Source organism: Sorex fumeus, unplaced genomic scaffold (assembly GCF_029834395.1).
Source record: "Sorex fumeus unplaced genomic scaffold, SorFum_2.1 ptg000047l, whole genome shotgun sequence".
NCBI lineage: Eukaryota > Metazoa > Chordata > Mammalia > Eulipotyphla > Soricidae > Sorex > Sorex fumeus.
In genome coordinates, this window is record NW_026606104.1 from 50,518,628 (window position 1) to 50,538,063 (window position 19,436).

The following is a 19,436-nucleotide window of genomic DNA, read 5'->3' on the forward strand; positions in this document are numbered from 1 at the left end:
TTCTGGAGGATGTGATGGATCCATCAGGACGTCGGAGGGCAGTCACCTTGGTCTTATAGTTGGCGAAGGACAGGCGGGCCTTACGAATACTTTTCCCGGCTTCTGCCGCATCTACCAGTACTTCTGCTCTTCTCTCTTTGAGGTCTTCCTTGATCGCATCTCTGCACTGCTTTGCAAGCTCGGACGTTAGCTTGCGGTTGCCTGAGGCATGCGCCAAACCACGCTGGCGAATTAGCTCAAGAGTTTTCGAAGATAGGCGATTTTTTGTGGCTATCTCTCTCTTGGCGTTCCTCGCACATTCATGGAGGTGCTGAACCAGTCGATCGTATTCCTCGTCAATGTTGTCTACAATGGCATCTTCCCATGTTCCCGCAATAGTACCAAAGAGTTCCCAGTTGGTGGTCGTTCTGGGAGTTCTCTTTTTGAACTTTGCAGCCCTTTCTCCCCGCTCTGTGAAGTAGAATTTTGCACGAAGGAGACGGTGGTCCGATCCCGTTCGAAATTTTGGGACAACAGCGACATCAGTCAGGCAAAACCGTCGATTGAATATGATGTGGTCTATTTCGTTGTGGAATCGTCCACCGGGAGACTCCCATGTCCATCGTTTAGATTCTGCCTTCTGGAACTGTGAGTTACCATGAATGGTCTTGGTCGACATGATGAACTCAGACAGTCTCTCACCCTGTTCGTTCCATTCTAGGCCATGGGTTCCGATGTGAAGTTCTTCAGCTGATCTTCTCGGTCCTATCTTGGCATTAAAATCACCCACAATGATCTTGTAGAAGGTGTGGTCTTCTTTATAGAACTTCTCTAGCTCCATGTAGAACTTCTCGATTTCTCTTTCATCATAATGAGATGTTGGTGCGTAGACAACGAAGATAGAAACTGCAGGCAGTGAGCCACATCTATTCAAATGTAAACGTCCGATTCGGGTTGTTAGGCATTCGAATGAATCAATGCTCTTGGCCAAGTTTGTGTTGACAAGGACACCGACGCCTCCAACACCTCTTTTATCGCATGTTCCGAGGAACAATTCTTCTCCAGTGTCGAAAACGGCATGGTGAGATTCATGTCTTCTTGTCTCGGTCAGACCAATGATGTCGTACTTGATCATTCGCGCTTGTACCATCAGGTCCTCGATGGATGCATCTGATGCTAGCGTACGTGCATTGAAAGTACAGACGATCATTTTTGTCTTCCTTCGTTGTGGCAGTCTAGGTCGGCCTTGAGATTTTGTCGGCCTCTCCTTTCTCATCCTTCTCAGTGCTGCCATGTCGGTGAAGCCTTCAGGGTCAGGTGAATGAGACCAGTTGTAGTTACTGGTTTTGGCATATCGAATACACAGCGGATAGCTTGCCAGGCTCTTCCGTGCGGGCGGAATACTCTCGGTAGCTTGCCAGTCTTTCCGAGAGGTATAGAGGCTTTTGGGGTGACCTCTAATCACCCTTGTAGGTGTTACCATATTTGAACCCTATCAAATATGGTACGACAATTCCAGAAGACGGGTATTTAGTGTCTTATGATGTGTCTTGCGGCCGCGCGGGTCCGGAAAGCGTCCTGGAGTGTGGCGACGGCTGGGTAGTGGAAGTAGTGTCGAGAGTGGAAGTCTGCCAGTGGGGTATTTATCTGGGTAGGGTGGGTCTCCTGTGCACAATTCGATCCCTGGGTGGTTGATGGAAGCAGACAGGGCAGGGTAGGGTGGGGCTCCTGATTAGAATCCCTTTGTCACCTGTGGTGGTGGGAGCAAGCAGAGAAGCTCTGTCCCTGGGTCCGCCGAGCCTGGAGTCCAAGGTCTCAGAGAGTTCCGCTTACCTTGTTCTGTGGGTCTTCAGTTGTGCGTGGGTCTCGGCCGGAGCTGCCGCGCGGGTCCGGAAAGCGTCCTGGAGTGTGGCGACGGCTGGGTAGTGGAAGTCGTGAATAGGATTGGCAGAACACTAGATGAAGGACAACCATGCGAGCAAGCAGGGTTCCGCAAAGGATTCAGCACCATCGACCATATCCACACGGTTTTGGGTTTTGAGAAACCCAAAAATGAGAAAAAGAATCATCAGATTATGGTTGACCTGCTTGCTGCTCCACCATCCCAGGTGAGGCTTGCCTCTGGCTGGTTTCAGTGGGCCTATTCCAAACCAGAGCAGAGCTCTAAGGGGAGATAGAAGCCCTTCCTCCCAGATGGGGCCCAGAGCCTCCACACCTGATTTGTGCCATATTAAGGGCCCACATTGACTTTTGTGATTTATTTTCTAAATATAAATGATAATAATGAAATGATAATTTTATTTGCCATTTCATTAATTTTTGTTGGAGCAAGCAATGTGAAATAAATTTGTTAGGTGACTGCTAAGGGGCAGGCTGGGGGATACTTGTTGGGGGACATTGGTGTTGGGATTGATGATGGAGGAAAAAGAGAAGAATCAGATTGCAGATCAGACAGATAAAAAGAAGCATGAAGATTATACAGGAAAAACTGAAGGGTAGTGCTTTAACAAATAGAATGGAATAAGACATATGAAATAGAAATCAGATTCTGAGAGTCCACATATGTTAGATAAAAGGAATTACTTTCTGGGAGTGTTAGTTTTGTCTGGAAATAGTTCAAATTATATTGGCTGTCTTGGAGACACTGTAATCTGTGCAGTGTATAATAAACTAAGTAACATTTATGCTATCCAAAGTTACTGAAGTGTACAGAAATGTTGATAGATTTCGGAGGGATATCAAGACTTAGAAGAGAAAGTATATAATCTGCTTTCCTTTTGCTTTTTTTCATCTGAGGACATAGTGTATGTATTCAGTACTAATAGTGACAGGCTAGGGAGATGGCCCAGTGAGCTCTGTACATGATTTGAATGTGGGAAGTTCAGGTTTGATTGCCTGTACCACAATGGTCCTTTCTTTGAGCTCTACTAGAAGAGACCTCTGAATTGGGAGTAGCCCTCAAGCACCATGTGTGTGGTCCCAAAACAAACAAGTTGCATTCTAACACTGTCCTCCAGTTGTTCATGGATTTCCTTGAGCAGGCACCAGTAACATCTCCATTGTGAGACTTGTTACTGTTTTTTGGCATACCAAATACACCACGGGGAGCTTGCCAGGCTCTGCCATGCGGGCGGGATACTCTCGGTAGCTTGCCAGGCTCTCCGAGAGGGATAGAGGAATCGAACCTGGGTCGGCCGCATGCAAGGCAGATGCCCTACCCGCTCTGCTGCCGCTCCAGCCCCATACAAACAAATATATAGAGTTAATCATATTTAAGAAAATTAAAAACAATCTGACATCTTGGGAATGGGAGATTGACAGGAGTTACAGGTTCAGTCCCTGGCAGTGCATGGGTCCCTAACCATTACATGTGGTGATACTGAACTGTCACTGTCATCCTGTTCATCAATTTCCTCGAGCAGGCACTAGTATAATCTCCATTCGTCTTAGCCCTGTGGTTTTAGCAAGTGCCACATTGGAGGCTCCTTCAGGGGCCAGGGGAATGAGACCCATCATTGTTACTGGGCTTTGGCGTATCAAATACACCACGGGGAGCTTGCCAGACTGCCACGCAGGCAGAATACACTTGGTCGCCTGTCGGGTTCTCCAAGAGTGAGGACTAGACAATAAGAGGTCGTGGGGCTGCATTAGCAGCCACGCACTTCTGGGAGCTGGGTCGTTGTCCCTGAGTCTTGGCCGTTGATGGGATAACACGGCGCTCGGGGCAGTTGGTGGTTGTAACGCAGCTGAAGACCTCTGGAACCAGCCACAGCCATGCTTAAAACCACTCTCCACACGTTCAGACGAGGCTCATGCATGAAGGAACCGGCAAAGGAATCCAGGGGCAAAGGAAAGGAATCCAGGGGCTGAGATCTCCAAGCCTGCTCAGATTGGGACTGGGCCTCCTCCACCCAGATCCCCCATCTTCCATCTTCCAGTAGATACTGAATTAATTTTTTTTAGTTTTTTTGTTTGTTTTTTGCTTTTCGGGTCACACCTGGTGATGCACAGGGTTACTCCTGGCTCATGCACTCAGGAATTAACTCCTGGTGGTGCTCAGGAGACCATATGGGATGCTGGGAATCGAACCCGGGTCAGCTGAGGCCTTAGTTTTATTGAGAAAAGGGAGAAATAATTTTATTGAGAAAAGGATAGTCAAGACTTCTGGTCAGACTGGTATTTGTGTGTGTGTGTGTGCTTTGGGGGGCCGGGGGGGGGGGTGAGATGCAAGGCCTGGGCCATACCTGGTGATACTCAGAGCTTGCTTCTGGCTCAGCCCTCAGGCATTGCTCCGGAGGGGCTCAGGAGACCATTATAGGATGCTGGGGATCAAATCACGTAAGACACCTATCTTTACATGTGCTATTTTGATAGTTATTATATAGTTCATTATTTTCTTTAGGATATATCCAGCTTTGATTGGTCAGTTGCATAGACCTCATTTATATACGGGGTAACCAAGGGGGTTATGCAGGGGGGTATGCAATGCAAAGGGGGTATGCAAACTATACTGTGGGGTATTTGGGGCTTCTGGGATTTTTTCAGTTTAGAGTCTTCTAGCATATTTTACTGGGCTTCTGGGGAGGGAGGGAGGGAGGGAGAGAGAGAGGTGTGTGGAGAATTGTGTGATTGTTGAGGCTACTGTCTGCCATGCAGATATTGCTGTTAGTGCTGCTACATGAGTTATAAAGAACGCTGACACTAAAGACCTCTGGTGGTTGGCCTGCTCCTCTTGTTATTCAGAGAACTCTCAAGTGAATCAGCATCAGCTGTAATATATTTGAACTCCCTTGATAGGCTGGCAACAGTTCTATGCTAAGCTACCTCTTCAGCAACATTAAAATACCGAGAATTTAAGGTAACTATTACAATTGAAAATTAAATGCTTTTGGAAAGCTAGGAATCAAAGATAGTGGGAATAGTATAAAAATTTTGTTTATCCTTTCAGCATCAATATTGCAAGCCACAGTGCCCGGGGCAGTGGGGACGTGAGAGGCAGGGGGAGGGAGAGTAGGGGTGCGCCAGCACTTGCCATAGAGTTAGGCAGGGGCAAGGGGTGGGGGGATGATTGAAGGGAACCAGGGGACATTGGTGCTGGGAAATGTACCCAGATATAAACTGGTGGAGGGATGGGTGTTGGAATACTGTATGGTTATTCCAGTCATGAACATCCGCCCAATCACGAACTGAAATCTAACCATGAACATCTTAGTAATGGTCTGTCTCAGTGATTCAATAAAAAAGGTCAAAAATACTTTGTTTATAAGCTGTTGAATATCTTATTGGCTCTTAAATTATGCATGCACCGGTTGGAGTCAAAATGTCTGAGGGAAGTCCCAGAGTGATAGTAGGTGGGTAGGGAACTTGCCCTGCATGTGGCAGGACCTGATTTGATCGCTAGTTCCCCATATGGTCCCTGAAGCCTGCCAGGAGTGAGTCCTGAGTGTGGAGTCAGGAATAAGCCCTGAGCACTGCTGGGTTTGCTCTCACCTCCACCTGCCATTTTCCTCCCTGCTTCCCCCCAAATCCTGAGCTGCTGCGTAGGAGACAGCAGTGTGAGTTCAGCTAAGTTAAAATCTGAAAATAAAGAAAAACCTTTGTAGAAGAATAAAATAAAATTCAGAGACTCAGAATAAAATATATAAACTATCTGGAATAGTCCAGAAATATTGAACGAATGAGTTGCTTTGTGACCCTGTCACCAACAAAAGGAGAATCATTATAGACATCCTAATTTGAGTCAAATGCTCAGTTGAGCAATATATCAAACTGTTTTTATAACTTCAGTAATGGAATAGAAAATATGCTTATAAGTGAGTATCTATAAAATGCTAATAGAGAAATAAGATCTATAGCAAAAAGTAACCTGGGAGTAAAGAGTTGTAGTGCATACATGCTGGAGGGATAGCACAATGGGTAGGGTTTTCTTGCATGTGCCTGACCCAGGTTTGATTCCTCCTCTCCTCTCGGAGAGCCTGGCAAGTTACTGAGAGTATCCTGCCTGCCTGGAAGAGCCTGGCAAGCTCTCCATGGAGTATTCGATATGCCAAAAACAGTAACAACAAGTCTCACAATGGAGACGTTACTGGTGCCTGCTCGAGCAAATCGATGAACAATGGGAGGACAGTGCTACAGTGCGTACTTTGCATTCTAGAGCTATGACTTTGATCCTCAGCATTGCATCTTGACCACTGTTTGGAGCTAATCCTGATGAATGAGTAGCCCCAGGGTACTGCCAGGTGTGGCACCAAAACAAAACAACTGTAGCACTGTCCTCCCTTGTTCATTGATTTGTTCCAGCAGACACCATTAACATCTCACAACAAATGGTGAGACTTGTTAATGTTTTTGGCATATTGAATATGCCACGGGGAGCTTGCCAGGCTTTGCCGTGTGGACGAGATAACTCTTGGTAGCTTGCCGGGCTCTCCTAGAGAGACAGAGGAATTGAACCCGGGTCAGCCATGTCATCTGCATGAAAGTCAGACATATTACCCGCTGTGCTATTGCTCCAGCCCTGTGACATTCTTTTCTTTTTTGGGGGGGGCGGGTCACACCTGGCGATGCACAGGGGTTACTCCTGGCTCATGCACTTAGGGAATACTCCTGGTGGTGCTCGGGGCACCATATGGGGTGCTAGGAATCGAACCGGAAGGCAGACACCCTACTCACTGTGCTATCGCTCCAGCCCCAAAACAAAACAACACACTACATAAATTTAAAAAAAAAGTGAAAAAGAAGAAAAGTATTTTAAAGATCCAACTAATAGTACAGAGGTTAAAACACGTGCTTTTCTTGTCACAGTTCTCAGTTCGCTCTGTGGCACCACATGATTCCTTAAATATAATACGATGCTGCCCTGGAATGCCACGTGAGTACTACCAGTTGAGCCAGGAGGCCCCAAGTACTTCCTGGGGCGGCTGGATAATCTTGCAGTACTGCATCCTTGGACCCTTGCATTGAACCACTCACACCACTCACCCTTTTAGCCTGAAATTGCTGGAATGGATACCTAGTTCTCCTTCCTGAGCATCACTTTGGAGCCCACAAAATGAATAAATAAAAATAACCAAGTGAGGGGCTGGAGTGGTAGCATAGCGCATAGGGCGTTTGCCTTGCCTGCAGCCAACCCGGGTTTGATTCCCAGCAAGCATATGGTCCCCAGAGCACTGCCAGGAGTAATTCCTGAGTGCAGAGCCAGGAGTAACCCCTGTGCATCGCTGGGTGTGACCCAAAAAGAAAAAAAAATAGCCAAGTGAAAAATTGTTACTGAAAAATACAGGATCTTAAATTCAAAATTCTCTCAGCACAACTGACTGAGTTTAATAAATTAAATTTGAAAATAGTTGTCACTACTACACTCTTATCACACACTTAATATTTTTTAGGTATTTGCTACACAGGGATTTATAAAACTTTTTTATGAAGGATTGATTTAGTAGTGTGAAATTTCTATAACAGTAAAGGTAAAGGTAAAGGCCCTCCCGTTGATCGTCGATTTTGCTCGAGCGGGCCCAGTAACGTCTCCATTGGAGACTATTGTTGTTACTGTGTCTGGCATATGAATACTCTCGGTAGCTTGCCGGGCTCTCCGAGAGGGGCGGAGGAATCGAACTTGGGTCGGCCATGTTGGCCGCTTGTAAGGCGAACGCCCTACCCGCTGTGCTATCGCTCCAGCCCTGACAAACCACTGTTCTATAACAGTGGTTTGTCAAAATATTCTTTATTTCTCCTTGAAATGGTGAGTGCTAGCCAGGGTAGGTAGAGTATTTTGACTGGGCATCTTACCCATTCAGCATATGTCCCTCTTATTTATTCTATTTAGTTTTTTTCCTTTTTTTGGTGTTACTGGGATTCCAAGTTGGTCTCAGGCATATAAGGCATGCACTTCACCTCTTAGCCACATCCTCATTCCCTTGACATGGAGAATTTGTTGAGAAATCTGCTGATAGTCTTGTGGCACTTTTCTTGTTTATAAGATTTATAAGCCAAAGATTACTTATCTTTGGCTTTTGCTGTCTTAATTACTATGTATACATATATATTATATTGTTTTGGAGTAATTACCACTAGTGTGTAGGAACTACTCCCAGCTCTGTGCTTGAGGGTTGCTCCCAAAAGTGCTCTGGTGTCTAACTGGACCTGGGGATGGAGCTATTCCTCAGAGAGCATATGCTTTTCGTACAGAAGGAGCTGATTCTATACTTCCGGTCTCCTGAACACCACCAGGAGTAACTCCTGGGAAAAAAGTCAAGTGTTGCTCCTTAGCTCTGCTCTGGGTATCACAAACCAACCCAAAAGAAATGGGTAACAAACCCTGGTCATCTGAGCATAGAAAGCATGTGCTCCGTACACAGAGCCATTTTCCCTGCCCTACAATATGTTTTGTTCTGCATCTGATTAGTTTATTTTGTTTGGAGCTCTTTATGTTTTCTGGATCTTTCTTAACATGGGGAATTTCTTGGCTCTCTTAACCCCCCTTTTTTAAATTAAAGAACTGTCAATCTCACCCCTGGTATCAACTTCCTCCACCAGTGTTCCATATTCCCACATCTTACCTTCCCCTGTCCCCCTCCAGCCCCCCCAAATTTGACAGGCACATTACAGAATTTCAGTGGTTGCAGCTTTGATTTCATGTTTTCAGTTTGGTTGAGTATGTGTTTTTCATATATTGGTAGGTCACCCAGTGTAACTGAAGTATGACTAAATCCCTGATGGCTGTTCACATATTACTTCTGTTCTTGCCTCCCCGCCCCCTGTGTTGCTTTCCTTTTCTGTCCTCTCCTTTAAATGTGGGGGTCAAGTGTGATCTAGGCATGATCTAGCAGGTCCGTGCTGTGACTAGGAACATCGCTATAGTACGTTTCCTCATTCATCCAGTATTTATATACCACGGATACGTGAGATCATTCTTTGTCTGTTTCTCTCTCTTCTTCTGGCTTCCAACCATGTTGCAGCAGATCACATGATTCTTGACTGTTTCTTCAAATATAAAATTTGTGTTTTGTTTAGGGGCCACACCTGGCGCTGCTCAGGGGTTACTCCTGGTTCTACACTGTGGAATCACTCCTGGTGGTGCTCAGGAGAACCAGGTGGGATGCCGAGGATAGACCCTGGACCTGTGCGCAAGGAATGCCTTACCTACTTGTACGATCCCTCTGTCCCCAATTGAAATATAAATTTGGCCCTTTTTGCTTTCTTGTCTTTCTCGAATTTTTTTTTCTTTCACAGACAGTTTTTCTGTTAATCACTTTTAATCTTTAATCTTCATTTTTGATCACTTTTAATCTTTATTTTTGCTGGTCTTTTTTTTTTTTTTTAGTTTCTATTATTATTCATTCTGGCTCATTGATCTTGAAGTTTCTCCCAATCTGTGTTGACACTCTCTCATATAATTTTTGTTGTTCTGTTTTTGGGCCACACCTGATGGTTTTCAGGCTTACTCCTAGCTCTGCACTCAGGAATCACTCTTGGTGTTGCTCAGTGGATCCTAAGGGGTGCTGGGGATTGAATCTAGGTCAGTCATGTACAAGACAAGTACCCTATCCTCTGTGCTATTGCTCTGGCTCCACTCTCATACTTTATTGAAGTAGTTTTCAATTGATGATATAACTTCAGTGAGCTTTATTAGTACTGTTGTATTGATGTCGTTTTTAGATTGCTTTCATCATTCCTTGTAGGTTTTGTCTTAAATCTTTGGTGCAGGTGAGTTCCTTCATATTTTCGTAGAGATGTGGTGAGGAACTTGGGAATTTGCTATCACAGGTGTGCTTAATTCTGGTTGTGACACCTAGTTTTAGCAGGTCCAGGCTGTGACTAGGGATTCAGAAAAGTAACCAGGATCACATTTGCACTAAATTTGAGAAAGACTAGGTATTGATCAGGAGTTGTAGTTGATTAGTATTCAACTATTCCTAGGCTGCATTCTTTTATGCACACATGTGGAGCTATAGCACCCTTACTGGATGAGTTTACAGGGAAGTTTAAGTTCCATATCTGGACACGCACAGTAGTCTTGGGGCCTTCTTGCTGACTGTACTTTAGAGATCTGCTTGCTACTTTATATCTGTAGGTGTACATCTTGCTTGCTTAACTATAGGATGCGACTTTATAGCGTCTAGATCTTTATGCCTGCAAGGAGTCACAGTCACGGTCCTCCCGTTGTTCATTGATTTGCTCGGGCGGGCCCAGTAACGTCTCCATTGGAGACTTTGTTGTTACTGTGTTTGGCATATCGAATACATCATGGGTAGCTTGCCAGGCTCTGCCGTGCGGGCAAGATACTCTTGGTAGCTTGCCGGGCTCTCCCAAGAGGGGTGGAGGAATCGAACTTGGGTCGGCCATGTTGGCTGTGTGCAAGGCAAACGCCCTACCGCTGTGCTATCGCTCCAGCTTGCAAGTAGTAAACACTATTATTTTTCAGCTCCCAAATAGTTTAGCTATTTACTAGGAGTGGATCTAAGGATTTGTTTTTAGGGTTTGATAACTGTGGACAGTGAGGTCCAGTATGGTGTCTTAGCAGTAAGGTTGTGAGAGGTTGTCAAGATAGCTTTGTCCTAGAACCCTGATCCCTCCTTTCTCAGCATTGTAAGCAGAGGATTGTGAAATTGGGTTAACTAGCATCTAGTGCAAAACTCCTGTTGCCTTTGCTTCCCAGTACTACACTTTAGAGATACCTTTTCAGTTATAGGTTATTGCCCTGTGGTGGTGTTTTTTTCTTCCTTATGATATCTACCTCTTATTCTTTTGGGTAAAGTTCTTTTGTCTCTTAGAATCTTTGTTCATTGGGATTTGAGATATCAGTTTTTTTGGATTGATTAGTCCAAGTTTTGGTATAGATTTGCTGAGATCATGGAGTTAAACACAGATTCTATGTAATTGTAGACTATGGTTCCACTCTCAGTGTTCGAATGGTGTCAGATGGTCACTTGAACTTAGGAACTAAGCCTTCCCAAAGAGGTTAATAGATTATTTTGGAGGTCAGGGAGGTACCTCAGGGGTCAAGGGTGCATTTTTTGCATATGCATGAATCCAAGTTTGGTCTTTGAGGCTGTATAGATCCTTAAGTATCACCAACTGTGCTCCCTGGGACCTCTTGAGTATATTTTGGGAGCTGTCCCCCAAGCCCCCAATAATATAGTGCTTCTCCCATCTGTGTCCATATTTTATAGGCATTCTGACAGGTGCCATACCAACTTCATAGAACTCAGAATAAGTAGGAAGGCAGTAGTCTCGAAGGCTGGATTTGAAAATAAAGGGACAATGTGAAATTTCATTTTCCCCCTCTATGAAGTATTATGCGAGTGGACTCTGATAAAGACCCTGTAGAAAGCTGCCTCTGTCGCTTCTTCCAGGATTCCATTTGCAGGAAATTAGTGAAGTTTAACATATGTTTGGGTTAACTTGTCTACCAGAATCAGGCAGTGCTTTCTATTAATTTCACATTTAGATTTCCTTAGTTAAAGAAATTGCTGGTAGTAGCCTAATAGAAGGTTTTCAAATACTTCGGACCTTTGAGAGGCTCTACATGGGAGTGTTTATTAGGCTACTAATGTGGGTTGGGATGGGGCAGGTAGTTTTTTTTAATATGTATTTTTGCTGTTGTACCGCTCGGCAATGCTCAGGGCTTACTCTAACTCTGTGCTCAGGGATCATTCCTGGTGGGCTTGGGGAACCATATGGGGTGCCAGGAATCAAACCCAGGTAGTCCACGTGTAAAGCAAACCCCTTATGTGCTGTGTCATTCCTCCAGCCCCTTTTCTTCTTCTTTGTACACCCATCAGTTGATTAGGGATTGACCCTCGTGGTGCTCAGGGGACCATGCAGTGCCAGGGGTTAAATGTATGCCTTTTATTTGCAAAGTGTGTACTGCAAAGTGTGTACCTTGAGGTGTGTCTCATTCTACAGTATATTGTTAGTTTGTATTATTCTCTATGAAACCTTCATGTGGTCTTTCTATTCCTGATATAGGTAAATCATGTCTTTCCTCTTTGTCTCTCTTCTCTAGATTAAGTTACTTTTCTTTTTTCCTTTTTTCTTTTTTCTTTTGGGGCCATAACTCAGTGGTGCTCAGGGCTTACTCATAAGCAGGAATCACACCTGGTGGTATTTAAGGGACTATATGGGATGTTGGAGACTGAACCTGGCTTTGCCAGGTGCAGAGCAAGTGCTCTACTTGCTGTACTATCTCTCTGACTCATATTTACTATTACTTAAAATGGTTGCAAAAGTATTATAACTTAAGTATATGTACATATGTTACTGCATCCTCACTACCACCAAAGTTCATACGACCCTTACCATTGTCCTTATGTAACTTCCAGTCCACCTCTTTCTTCTTCCACACTTCTCTCTTCCCCTCAGTTCAGTAGTCTTGGTTTTGTGATCCAGGGTCAATATTTTGTCATCATCCCGTGCTGTCTGTACCCTTATTTTACCTTTGTGTACTATAGATAAGTGAGATCATCTGATATTTATTCTCCAGATATAACATGATGCCTTCCTTTTTCATCCAAGTTGCAGTACACAGCAAGAGTTCATCCTTTCTTATAGATGCATACTACTCCTGTGTGTGTGTGTGTGTGTGTGTACCACAGCTTCTTGATTCAGCCATCTGTTACTGGGTATTAGTGTTGTTTCCATATTCTGGATATTACTTGAAAACAGGCGTGTATATTATATCTATCTTTTGGTCAGCCGGCCCAGCCGAGCAGGTTCAATTCCTGCGCCCCTCTCGGAGAGCCTGGCAAGCTACCGAGAATATCTCGCCTGCATGGCAAAGCCTAGCAAGCTACTCGTGACATATTCAGTATGCCAAACACAGTAACAACAAGTCTCATGATGGAGACGTTACTGGGCCCGCTCGAGCAAATCGTTGAACAACAGGAGGACTGTGACCGTGATCTTTTTGTATTAATGTTCTTTGTCTTGGGAATGAATGCCAAGAAGTAGAATTGGGGTGGAACAGTAGTATAGTGTGTAGGGGGCTTGCATTGTACATAACTGACTAGGGTTTGATTCCTGGCACTGCATGTGGTCACCTTGGCACACTAGGAGTGATCCCTGTGCATAGAGCTAGAAGTAATCCCTGAACAGTGCTGGGTGCAGCCCCCAAACAGACAACATTGATAACATCTGTAATAATTACAGTATTTCTTTTTGTGTATTGTATTAGTAAGCCCTTATAACAATATCACTAATCCTCACCATAAATTAATTTCTTAGGTGAGTATTAATGGCTTTTTATAAAGAATCTTGAGCTTCTTATGACCACATAAATTTTCCTTTTTTAAATTTTATTTACAAATTACAACCATCCTGTTATTTGTCGATTGCCTCGAGCAGGCACCAGTAGTGTCTCCTTCATCCTACCCCTGAGATTATATTCAAGGCTCTTTAGGAGAATGAGACCCATCATTGTTACTGGTATTTGACATATTGGGTATGCCACGGGGAGTTTGCCAGACTCTGCCGGGTGGGCAGGCTACATTTGGTAGCCTGCCAGTTTGTCCAAATTTAATTTAATTTAGTTTTTTTATTTATGATGCCAGTTTCTGAAGTTTATTCTTATCATTGCTTAGGGATCATTTAATGTGCCACAAGATTATACCATTATTTGGGGAATAAAAAGGAAAAATAATGCATTTTATGGCCTTATTTTTGTGTCCTTAAGTGATATATGATTTAGTATATGCCAAACAAAATATTCCATGGAACTATGTGAACTGGCTTAAATGAAATTCTTTCATCTGATTAATATTAAACAATGATATTAAATATTAATATTATACTATATTTCCTCTAAAAAAGGACCACATAAATTTTCAGCGATCTTTTTTCTTTTTTAATTTATTTTATTCAATACGCTTAGAATCAAATAGATACTGTCTCTATCCTCACGTTGTTCATTGATTTGCTCGAGTGGGCCCAGTAACGTCTCCATTGTGACACTTGTTACTGTGTTTGGCATATTGAGTACATCATGTGTAGCTTGCCAGGCTTTGCCGTGAGGGCAAGATACTCATTAGTTTGCCAGGCTCTCTTGAGAGGAATGGAGGTATCGAACCTGGGTAGGCCAGGTCGGCTGCAAGCAAGGCAAATGCCTTACCTGCTGTGCTATCGCTCCAACCTCAAGGATCTTTTTATCATCAGAACACAGATACAACCAGTTTTGAGGTTTGTAGTTTGTCTAGTTTGTCGTTTTTAAATTTCCATATCACATTTTCTTATTTTCTAATTTCATAGTTTCTCAGATTTTAGGTCCCTGTTTTTTCGATCAGGATAATCATGTCTGTCACACCAATATTAGTGTTAATATGCTAATATTAACTATATTTTGTTTTAGAGAAAAATACATATGTTTGGTTAGATACCAGACGGACCTTATGAATGTGCTCATCTTTAGCACTATCGTTTGTCTAAACAGTATTTTACTTTTTAAGGTGGTGGTATCATGGATACAGAAATGTCTGAAGATATAGACCACAACTTAACTCCTACCCTTGACAGCATGTCTTATGGAATGACGAATCAAACAGGATCTGAAAATTCATTGCTGGATGAAGATGATTATTTTTTGAACTCTGGGGATCTTGCAGGAATTCCAGTCGTTGGTAGTGACAATGAGGATGAACAGAATTTTAGTTCAAAGGACAATCTTGTTTCTTCAATTCATACTGATGATAGCTTGGAAGTAGAGAGAAGAGTCACACAGCATGAATCAGACAATGAAACTGAAATACAAATTCAAAGTAAATTAAAAAAAGACTTTCCTAAACAGTTTGATCAGGTTTCTGTCTTTAAATCAATACGGAAAGATTTTAGTCTAGTAAGAGAAAACAGCAAAGAGACATTTTCTGGAAAGGAGAAAAATAGAGACCTAACTTATGAACGTGAAAAACGGTTGGATAAATCCCATAAAGAATTGGATTCAAGGTTGAAAAGCAGTTTTTTTGATAAAGCAGGTAATATTTGTTATAATAGAGACACAATAAATAATAAAATATTTCTTTTTTTCTGTCAATACAGCTTTTATTCTGCTATGTCAAGTATAAACAAATTTCATTTTAAGTTTGTCATTTTTCTTTTATCCTTGTTCTTTGCAGACTGACTGAATTACTCCCAGTAACTTTTGGTAATGGTATAAATGGTTGAAAAATAGCTCTAAACCTCATTTCTCCCTTCCTTGATTGCAATATTTTATTGAGAAGCCAAGATACTTGAGTCACCCGTTCATTTTCTTTGGTTGAATATTGGAGCCTGAAGTTGGATTTAGCTTCTTTGTGCTATAAGCACAAATTCAACACAAATTCAACCTGCTGTCCCACCTATTAGTCCAAATTAGGGAAGTTTTTATTTATAGATATATATATATATTTTTTTTAATTTTATACAAAATTCTTGAGACTTCTCTTGGATCCTTTTTCAGGGTAGTCTATAATTTCAGTTTTACTTTTGAGTGTGCTATATGTTCTATGCCTTCTTTTTCTCTTGTTTCATTGCCTGCATGTCATTTTCTCTTTTTTTCTAAAACCTGTAAAGTAGTTCTTATAAAACAATGTCTGACTCAAAAACCTCTTCTATTCTGTAGTCATTCCTAAACTTTCTGCATTGAAAATAAATTGTCGTCTTATCTATATTTCTATAACGTTTGTTCATGCTTCATTATTTGTAGTACTTGAGCCCCACAGTTTTATAGTTTTGTTTTAATTGCTTAGATAGGAGTTAATTATTGAGGGCCATATTGTATATTAATCAACTTTGTATTTTTGTTGGTCAAAGCTGGTGCAGTAAAATAGGCATGTTTTGATAAATGTTCAGTAGATGTGAAGGAAAGCAAGGTCATACTGTACAAGTCTTCCAACGTCTTAAGAAAAAATATGGTAGAACATCAGTATTGTTAAATGTATAAATTAGTATCCATATGTTCAAGCCTGTACACTGTAGAAGTATATGTCAAATACTTATTTTCAATATTTATTTATGGGATATTGAGCTAAAGGAGCATAATAGTTCTCCTTTTGAAACACAGTGCTTAGTAATGGACAATACAACATAAGCAGTTGTATAACAAGATAGAATTTTAGGGCTCCTGAGATAGTACAGGGGACGGGACCTTGCTTTTTCATGTAGCTGACCCGTTCGATCCCCATTACCATATATGGTCCCCTGAATACCTCTAGGAATGAATCTTGAGGACAGAGCCAAGAATAAGTCCTTAACACTACTGTGTGCCCCAAAACTCCCCACCTCCTCCCCACTTCGCACCCCAAAATTAAAAGATTTGAATTTCAGTTAAAGATGATGGTCAAAGAAGAGTAAGGCAATGCCTGAAGAGTTCTTTCACAGAACAAAACCTGTATATTAAGGATTCTTAGAAAAGACAATTTTCAGTTCTGTTCTGGTTTTATAGAGGAGAGGTATGAATTTTGAATTGAGTCTTGAGTACTGTATAAACATTATAAGAGAGAGTGTGCTTGGAATGATTTAAACAGAAAGGGGGAAGAACAAATAAGTCATTTCTAAACGTGCAGTGAAGTAATGAGTCAAATTTGAGCAAGGAACAGGAGTTTGTTAAGGGTCAAATTTAGATGGGGCTTCATATATTTGTTTTGAGTGAAACTACCTTTTGGTTATTTTTTGAATCCAGTTCACTCTAAGGAACATTCTTGTTGGAAAAGAGAAGTCATTACCAAATGATAGCTTTTTAGGTCACTCTTTATAAAATTTGTTATTCATATACATGTATTTGTTTTGTTTTTTTTTCTTTCAATAGCTAATCAAGTTGAAGAAACATTACATACCCATTTACCACAAACCCCAGAAACAAACTTTAGGGTAAGTTTTCAGTGTGTATGTAGATTGCTGTAACTGTGGCAAGTGTCAAAGTTTTCTTTATGTCACTTTCTAAACTGTGTATGTGTTAGGTGCTGATTCCCTCACCTCCCTCAACTTAATTTGTTATATAATTTGGGTAAGGACATCTCTGGAGTGATCTCATGAGCCTCAGTTCTTAGAGTCTCTATTTGTATTTGATATTTAGACATATATCACATTTGCTTTTAGGCATAGGGATTCTGATTAATGTACATACAGTTCTTCATTTCCAATTAGCTTTTCTTTGGGTGCTAAACCTGAAGAGGAATAATTTTAAAATCTGAATATTTATTAATCCTTTATATTGTGTTTTAGGACTCCAGCTATCCATTTGCCAATAAAGAATCCATTGGTTCGGAACTGGGGAATTCCTTTGCATCAAATATTAGAATTAAAGAAGAACCTTTGGATGATGAGTATGACAAAGCAATGGCACCACAGCAGGGACTACTAGACAAAATAAAAGATGAACCTGACAATGCTCAAGTAAACATTTCACCTTTTTTTTTTCCCTTTTCTTTTTGTTTCACACATAAATTATTCATTTAAGAGAGGACCTTTTTGGTTATGAAGCGAAGTAGTTTGACAGGGTGAGATGAGATGCTTAATGAAGTGGAGGCACTTTGAATTGTCTTGTAAGAAGAATGCTGAGGAATGAACAAGAATTATATGAAGCTTCCTGAGTAGTAAATAAGGATTTTAATTTACTTTTTCTTAATACCATTATTTTGTGAGTTTTTTATTTTTTGTTTTTTGTTTTTTTTAAAACAACGTGTTTTTGTTTGGGATTAGAGAAAGCGTGAGTCTCCAAGGATCTTAGATTGATAGAGAAAGCAAGACAAAGGTTTATGGTGGTCTATAAGTTTATGATATGACTATTTTATAACAAAGTAATAAATCTTTTTCATCGTTTCTTCTGATGAGATTTAGGGTATGTTACATGTTTTCAAGAGGGATTAGTAGAAGTTATCTGTGGAGAAGGGTTAGCTGATTGATGAATTAGTTCATTGGTCAGGTGATAGAAAGCAAAAGAAGCTTTGATTGGAATATGAGATTCTACAACTAAGATACGTATATAATTATGGTAAGGGTTGAGTATTGCTATTTCAGGGTTTCTCTGGAAATAAAGTAATAGAGATTCTGTAACTTCAGTCCTAGAGTTAGTGATGTTATCTATTTGTTAACAGCATTGTAATAGTTGGGATGAACGAAAGTAATTTTGTCAGCTACAGTGATTCTGTAATATAGAAAAAGGGGAGCGAGGAATGGATTCACCATAGCAGCAGTTGTTTGAGGGTGGTCTGTGTTTTATATAGATAGCATGAATTCAGGGCCTGAGAAGTAAAGATAGCATGAGTTATTTCTTTGAAATGACGTTTGTTCTAGAGAAAGATGACCTTTTTCATATCTTTTTATTATATTAAAGGGATTGACTAAGACATTGATAGAATGAGGTTTTTAATTTAGAGCTTTTACTTAGAGCAGTATTTCTCCACTTTGGTACTGACATTTTGACATTTCAAGCAGATATTTTCTGTTATGGGGACGGGGTTTGTTCTTTGTATTGTAGGAAGTTTATGCCTACTAGATTCACCCAGTTTCTCCAGATAATGTTAGTATTTGGGGGTGAAATAGCCAGCTGTTGAGAACTACTGTTTAGAGTAAAATGAAAGAATAATAGGTGATTCGGATGTTGACAGTTGATGATGAGAATTTCATGCTAATTGGTGGAAAGTGAGCTGTAGAAGATAGTGATGATAGTTTTTTAAAGAGTTGGATGGAGATCAGTGTGTTGGTTAAATATAAGAAGATGGTTGAAAAAGGGAATGTGAAAATATTTGAATAGGTGGTAGATACAAATCTTGTTAATAGAAACAATAGAAAGTTCTCTTTTACACAAACCCAGGCAAAGGTTATATAGTAGTTCGGTGTACTACAACTATGTCTGTATGGAGGTGATCTTGTCTCTGTATATGCTCATTAGGGTGGACATAGAAATTTCCTCACTGGAAAATAAGAAGTTATAATGCTGGCAAGATACTAAGGCATTTCAATATCTTGATAAATGATCAGTGATATTTTCCTTCGTACTATAAGAAAATATAGTATGAAAAGGTACTATAAGACTAGTACATTCCAGGAGGGAGGGTATCAAGAAGGGTTGTTGATATTACTGTTTTGAAAACAGTAGAGGTTGTAGTAGCTGGAGAAAATGAAATAGGGTGGAGCGTTAGGGCACAGAAAAACTGAAATTTTCACACACTGTTCAAAGTATAGTAATATGTTGTAAAACAGTGAATATGATTTTTCATCATGATTATGGGACTTTCCCAAGAGACCACCTTTATTCAGTTTTTGAGAAGCAAGCAGTGGAATATTTGTAGGTTTTGGGCATAAGGTCCAGGAATATTCTTTATCCTGATCACCAGTGTGACGGTTTTGACATATAAATGGATAGAATAGATTTTTTTTCCCTGTCAATTAGCTACTCTTATATCTGTGGGATCAGACTTTTGGTAATGAGTCTGAAATTCCCCAGGAAAACATAGTTAAACTATAGACTGCTGATTCTTCCTTTTCTT

General features: G+C 41.2%; 1 protein-coding gene across 2 annotated transcripts in view; it reads left to right on the top strand.

The window, feature by feature from the left end:
- ZMYM4 (zinc finger MYM-type containing 4) overlaps positions 1-19,436 on the top strand; it is a 101,593-nt gene that overhangs the window by 18,538 nt on the left and 63,619 nt on the right. Inside the window, exons 2-4 of one of the 2 annotated variants that reach the window (XM_056123031.1) lie at positions 14,421-14,942; positions 16,754-16,815; positions 17,170-17,340. In XM_056123031.1, coding sequence (XP_055979006.1) covers positions 14,432-14,942; positions 16,754-16,815; positions 17,170-17,340 — 744 coding nt within the window. In that variant the 5' untranslated portion in view covers positions 14,421-14,431. The remainder of the gene's footprint in view (positions 1-14,420; positions 14,943-16,753; positions 16,816-17,169; positions 17,341-19,436) is intronic. The other variant, XM_056123032.1, reaches the window with a different exon arrangement.